General features: G+C 51.9%; 1 protein-coding gene across 1 annotated transcript in view; it reads right to left on the minus strand.

The window, feature by feature from the left end:
• Nucleotides 1–5,383: 5,383 nt before the first annotated feature.
• Nucleotides 5,384–6,521, minus strand: part of FBLIM1 (filamin binding LIM protein 1) — a 2,595-nt gene continuing 1,457 nt past the window's right edge. The window contains exons 5-8 of the mRNA XM_035901919.1: nucleotides 6,352–6,468; nucleotides 6,066–6,244; nucleotides 5,844–5,961; nucleotides 5,384–5,497 (exon numbers count right to left, since the gene is read on the minus strand). Coding sequence (XP_035757812.1) covers nucleotides 5,384–5,497; nucleotides 5,844–5,961; nucleotides 6,066–6,244; nucleotides 6,352–6,468 — 528 coding nt within the window. The remainder of the gene's footprint in view (nucleotides 5,498–5,843; nucleotides 5,962–6,065; nucleotides 6,245–6,351; nucleotides 6,469–6,521) is intronic.

Here is a 6,521-nt window from a genome sequence, read left to right on the forward strand (position 1 = left end):
TGAGGGGGCAGCCCCGGCCTCCTCCTCACCCGCTTTTGTCAGGCAAACACCCCCCTTTCAATTTTCTTTTCCTCTACAAAACGTGGTGCCCTTAAAACGCCGGGTGGAGGCCGATCGCCTCAGAAAGATTCAGCCTCGGACGAAGCAATCCGATAAAGGAGATTAAAGTCTATTCCCTGTGCTGGGCTGTGAGGGAAAGTTTAGCCACACGGAGAATTAAGGGATATATTTATTTTTAGGAGCTATTCCCACCCTCCTCTCCTCCCTCCGGCTTTTTTTCCCAGTGATAAATCACCGAGGTCAATAAGCCACCTTGACAAACAGGATAACCTCTGAGAGAAATCTCTCTTAAAAACCCTTACCTACGGCTCTAACGGACACTCTAGCAAAATAAAGATGTAACGTAAGCTGCTTGAAGGCAGCTCTGGGTGAAAATTGTTAATTTTCAGGAAATAGGGCTGCTGTAATCGCTGCTGATACAACAAAAGAAAGCTGGGATATAAAATGTCAAAGTCCTGCTTGCAGGTGTGTGCTGTGTATCTATTTTCAGAAATGGGTTGGTTGGTTTTTGTTTCCCCCCCCCCCCCCTTTTTTTTTAAATAACCCAGTGTATCGCTTGCAGCCTGGTAATATGCTTGTGTAACTGGCCCCATCGATTTAACCTTGTGTTACTGAAAACACGGTGTGCTTTAAAAATACATCGCGGTGGTGGGTGTTTTCAGTTTTACGGGGAAAATGGGAAAAAAAGAGAATATTGCTTTTTTTTTTTTTTTTAATACATCCCGCCTGTGCTGCATAACCAAGCTGGAGAAATTCTGCGCTTAGGCAGCTCCCAGAGAAATCTCTGCTGGTTTCCCCACCTCTCCCATAGCCAGCAGAATCAGACCTCTTTGCATTTAAGAAATGTGAGGTTTTTAGGTTGTGTCAAAGATGGGAAAGCGCAGAAAACGGGTCTGAACGCTCTGCGGGGAAGGATGACGCTGCAGCAAGCCAGCTGGGATACAGTTGCAATTAATCTGGGTCGACCAAAGGAAAAAAAAACAGTTTTCCTCCAGTGCTCTCCATCCCATTTGAAGAAAAAAGAAAAAACCAAAACCCCAAACCATCAGCGGCACTAAGCACCCAGCCCTCCTCCCAGCGCCTTTTCCAGCCAGCAAAGCCCTGGTGGCTGCTTCGGCTTCAGTTTCCCTTCCTGCGGCATTTCTCTCTCCGCAGCCGGCTCCTTCCCAGCCCCTTGAAGGTGGTGATGGCAGAGCGAAGGCACGCGAGGAATCCAGCTTCTCTCTCCCTCTGTTTTTTGCGTTTCTCACGGATGACCGGGGAAGGGGGGATGCCAGTCTTGCTTTCCTTGTGCCGTGCCAAAATCTTCATCTTGCAAACAAAAACCTAAAAAAAGGCCTTGTTTGTTACGAAGCAACACTTTGGCCACTGATTTAAAAAACACTACAGCCATGCCTGTCTGCTCATACTTCAATTTAAAAGCGCTTTTTAAAAATCAGACAGGCCTTTGAGTTGCAAGAAAGATAACCTTTGGGTTTTTTGGTTTTTTTTATGAGATACACTGTTGTATTCCTCCGAGCAAACTGGGCTCACAGCAGGGTATGGTATCGGATGCCTTCACTGGGAAAGCCCGGGGAAATTTTATCCTCAGGGCCGCACCCAGCCTGAAGTGAAGAAATATTTGCATTTGCTTCTCCTTGGAGGGCAGCCAAGTCCCTCCCCGTTCTCCTTGGCCTGCCAAGAGGGATTGCAAGAAAAGACAGGCTTATTGCAGCAGCAGAGGGAAGGGCAGGGCCTGGCCGCTGGGATTCGGAGGCGTACAATCCTCTTTGCCCTTTTGCACCACTGCTGGAAGAAGACAAGGGAGACCTCAAGCGGGTTTTATGCCTGGGTGGACATGAAGGGAACTCTGCAAAACTTGGGGGGAGCTCCCAAGGAGAGCAAGAGCTTCATATTGCTCCGTGCAGGATTTGTATTTATTTTATTTTTGCTAGCAGACCTGGGTGCTTGCAAAAGCGCTTGCAATGGGGCGAGGAGCCCAAGGATGAGCTGAGCTGTTGCAGCCAATGTGGGCTTGCTCGGCAGCAGGATGGGACCCAGCTCCTGCAGCCCCACCCCTGTGAAATCTCCTCCACGCAGCTCAGCCAGCACTGGAAATTCCTCAATATCCTCCCAGGGGAAAACACAGGACCATGCTTTTCAAGCTTAGCAATGCTCCCCACACCTCGGCTCGTAATGCTTCTCCCCTTATCCAGGAAGAAAAATGGCTCAAATCAGTCTTTTATCTTCTTACCTCCACATCCATCCATCCCTGTCCCTTGTCATCCTCTGCTCCTGGAAAAATATACCAAATCTGACCACTTCTGCCTCCCTTCGCCATGCTGCCAAACTCTCCAGCTGCGCCTTGCCCTTCTTCTCGCCCTTCAGCATCTTCTTCAAGGCTTCATGTCAATAAAAAAATCTTTCCCTGCGTGCCACCAGCCAAAAATCACTGCAGTCCTGGTGTTAACAGCCCATCCCGGCTTGCTCTGCGGGGGAAATACCTGACCCCTTCCCACCCTTGGCTCTGCAGAGGGATAGCACAGCACAGCACCCTCTGCGCAGAGGGTTTAAGCCAGCATGCAATGCAACAATGCATCCAAAACACCGCTCAGCTTCGGCATTTCCATCCTCCCCGAAAACTTCACTTGGAAAAACACCCTGAATTGCCAAAAACCAAGCAACCCTGTGCTCTCTGGGGCTTCCCTTCCCTGCTCCCTTTGGCTGTCGCCCAGCCTGCCCACGTCTTTCTACTTTTTTTAGCATTACAAGGGAGACCTCAAGCGGGTTTTATGCCTGGGTGGACATGAAGGGAACTCTGCAAAACTTGGGGGGAGCTCCCAAGGAGAGCAAGAGCTTCATATTGCTCCGTGCAGGATTTGTATTTATTTTATTTTTGCTAGCAGACCTGGGTGCTTGCAAAAGCGCTTGCAATGGGGCGAGGAGCCCAAGGATGAGCTGAGCTGTTGCAGCCAATGTGGGCTTGCTCGGCAGCAGGATGGGACCCAGCTCCTGCAGCCCCACCCCTGTGAAATCTCCTCCACGCAGCTCAGCCAGCACTGGAAATTCCTCAATATCCTCCCAGGGGAAAACACAGGACCATGCTTTTCAAGCTTAGCAATGCTCCCCACACCTCGGCTTGTAATGCTTCTCCCCTTATCCAGGAAGAAAAATGGCTCAAATCAGTCTTTTATCTTCTTACCTCCACATCCATCCATCCCTGTCCCTTGTCATCCTCCGCTCCTGGAAAAATATACCAAATCTGACCACTTCTGCCTCCCTTCGCCATGCTGCCAAACTCTCCAGCTGCGCCTTGCCCTTCTTCTCGCCCTTCAGCACCTTCTTCAAGGCTTCATGTCAATAAAAAAATCTTTCCCTGCGTGCCACCAGCCAAAAATCACTGCAGTCCTGGTGTTAACAGCCCATCCCGGCTTGCTCTGCGGGGGAAATACCTGACCCCTTCCCACCCTTGGCTCTGCAGAGGGATAGCACAGCACAGCACCCTCTGCGCAGAGGGTTTAAGCCAGCATGCAATGCAACAATGCATCCAAAACACCGCTCAGCTTCGGCATTTCCATCCTCCCCGAAAACTTCACTTGGAAAAACACCCTGAATTGCCAAAAACCAAGCAACCCTGTGCTCTCTGGGGCTTCCCTTCCCTGCTCCCTTTGGCTGTCGCCCAGCCTGCCCACGTCTTTCTACTTTTTTTAGCATTATTTCGGTGCCTGGTTTTCCCCACAGGGCAAGAGGCTTTGGAAAGCAAGAGCTGACTTTGAGCATCGGACTTCCCCAGCGTGGGAGACAGGGGCACGTGGCATCCACCCCCTGCCCTGGACAGACCCAAAGCCACCTACTTATGTGACTGGGACAGACCACAACATTACGTTAACATAACTTTATAGCGAGTTATGACCTGATTGATGGGCCGTAGACACACATTACAAATGTTGAGTAATCAGCTTTGTAGCTGGGGAGAGTTGGCCGGAAATAGTTGCGGGGTTGGTGTGATTAATCAACCAGCCCGCCGGACTCCAGTGCATACATTAATCATGCATTAACCCGTTCCTTCATAAATACAGCATGCGCTGGAGAGACATTAGACAACATGACCAAAAGTGTACGGCTCCTGGTTTGGTGGTTGGGTTGTGGTTTTTTTTTTAGCAGCCCCCTTTTTTCATGAGGAAAGCATTAAACATCATCTCAGATGCTATTTTCTGCTCTTGAGCTGTGGCTTTTTAAGCACTTTCGGTTAAAAAGAAACCCCCCCTTTCTCCGTCTGCTTTGCAACGCCCTCGCAAACAAAACTGCGAAGCACGGGTTACATTGGTTGTGCAGATGTTGGGTACGCAAAGAAATGGTTTAATTTCTGCTTGTTTTGGGGCTTGGACTGAGAGAAGATCAAAAAGCTTCCGATGGTGGAGCGATACTATCTGGATAATGTGCAAAAATGGGGCTGTTGGTCTTTCCCAGCATTCCAGCACTGTTGGATATAGGTGAGACTGTTTAACTGGAGTTTTTCCTGCCTGATGGGGGAATTTGTGCTCCGGCTGCCCTCTGCTGGCTCTGGGACTTGGCTGAGATGGAGCCCAGGCAGTTCAGGCTGTCCACAAAAAAACCCCAAACCAAACAAAAACACCCCACCACCAAACACCCTTTCATCAACACCGCAGCACCTCGCAAAATCCCGAATCTGGGCCCAAAAAGCAACCCTCTGCTCTCCCCTGGGGCGACAGCAGCATCTGCCCATTTGCTGCACCCCAAAATCAGCTGCGTTACCGCCCTAAGCGACCCAGCTCTCGCCACGGCTGTAAAATCTAAGAAGTGGAGCTTTTTTTCTTACTTTTAAACTTGCATTTTACGGGTTTGGAATGCAGGGCGGATGAAAGAAATGAGGGGTTTTAAACTCAGGGTTTTATTTAACTGTGAGTAACTAAAATCAGTGCCCACTCTCTGCGTCACCGCAGGGAGAAACATTTAAGTGAAACCCCAAGGAAGCTCAAGAAGAAAGAAAACAAACACCCAAGGAAACCAACCCGGCCTCGGAAAAAGAGTTTAAAAAAAGAAATAAATGAACGAAACCTCAGCTCCTCCATCACCGCTGCTCTGCCAGGGCTTTTTATGTTCCCTATGAGTGCAGAGCCATGCCGGAACACTACATCTGCGCCTCTCCACCTGGCCAGCCCAGCGCATCAGGGCCCCGGGTACATTTTGGTGATGAAAACTGCGATCCTGCAGCTATTTGGAGGTGCAACAGGCACCTGGGTCCGGCTGCAGGGTGCATCCCGGTGGGTGCACCCCCTTTTTGGTGTCCAGCGCTGGAAGATGGAGGTTGAGCCACAGGGGTTTAGCAGGACGACTCATTCCGCCGGCGGACGTGGCAGGACTTGCAGAGGAGGTGGGCAGCCAGGGGGTAGCACCCGTTCTCCGTTGGCTCCGTCGACAGGGGCGTCCCGCAGCTCTGGGGGTGAGAGGGAAAAGGGAGGCCATGTTTTAGGGGTCCCCATGCTGCATTGCATGTGAGACGCCATGCCATTGCATTCCATCTTTCCCACAAAACCCACCAGCGCTTGGAAAAAGCAACAAACTACATCAAAAGCATGAAAAGCTGAAGCTCTCCTGGCCAAACACATCGTCCTTTTCACACGATTTATTTATTTTTCCCCCTCCCCGTTGCTTGCAAGATAAACTGGCAACTAAAAAATAACTCCGGGTGCTGCAAGCTGCCCCGTGGCCGTGCTTTGCAAAGGCTCAGTGCCAAACCCCTCAGCTTTTGGGGGGCACCCCCAGCCCTGTCGGGGCTGTACCTCGCAACGGTAGCAGCTCTCATGGAAACTGCGTCCTAGGCACTCGATCTTGTAGGCATCCTTGTCCTCGCTGGGGATGATGGGGTGCTCACAGGCGCTGCAAACCACAGCATATTTCCTGATGGGAGCAAACCAGGGTGGCGTGAGCCCTGGGGGGCAATGGGGATGAGCCGACCCACCCCCAACGTGGGGGGATGCTCCCGTGTTTCTGTGCTCCCCAACCTGTAGAAGTCAGCCACACAGTACACCTCGTCCCGCTCGTCCACGGCAAAGCTTTCTGTGCCAATGGCCCGGCCGCAGGCGGCACAGGAGAAGCAGCCGGGGTGGTAGCCTTTGCCCAGGGCACGGACGATGCGCTCCGTGATCAGTCCCCGGCACTTGGCGCATTTCTCCAGCGTGGCCTGGGGTTTGCGGGGGGGACAGACCGTGAGATGCCAGCTCCCCTCCCAAGGGACAGCATCTGCCACCCCCCTGAGGGTGCCGGCTGTCCCTGAAGGAGGAGGGGTACCTGGTAGCAGGCGTCGCACATGGGGCGCCCCTCTTTTTGGTAGTAGCGCTGGCCAGCCAGGAGCTGGTGGCAGGTCCGGCAGGTGAAGCAGTTGGCATGGTACTGCTTCCGCATTGCCTCCACTGTTGGCTCCTTGGGGCCCACCGCTTTGTGGCCGGAGGCAGCGAAGC

This window comes from Egretta garzetta, unplaced genomic scaffold (genome assembly GCF_000687185.1).
Source record: "Egretta garzetta isolate BGI_Z169 unplaced genomic scaffold, ASM68718v1 scaffold69, whole genome shotgun sequence".
Taxonomy (NCBI): Eukaryota; Metazoa; Chordata; class Aves; order Pelecaniformes; family Ardeidae; genus Egretta; species Egretta garzetta.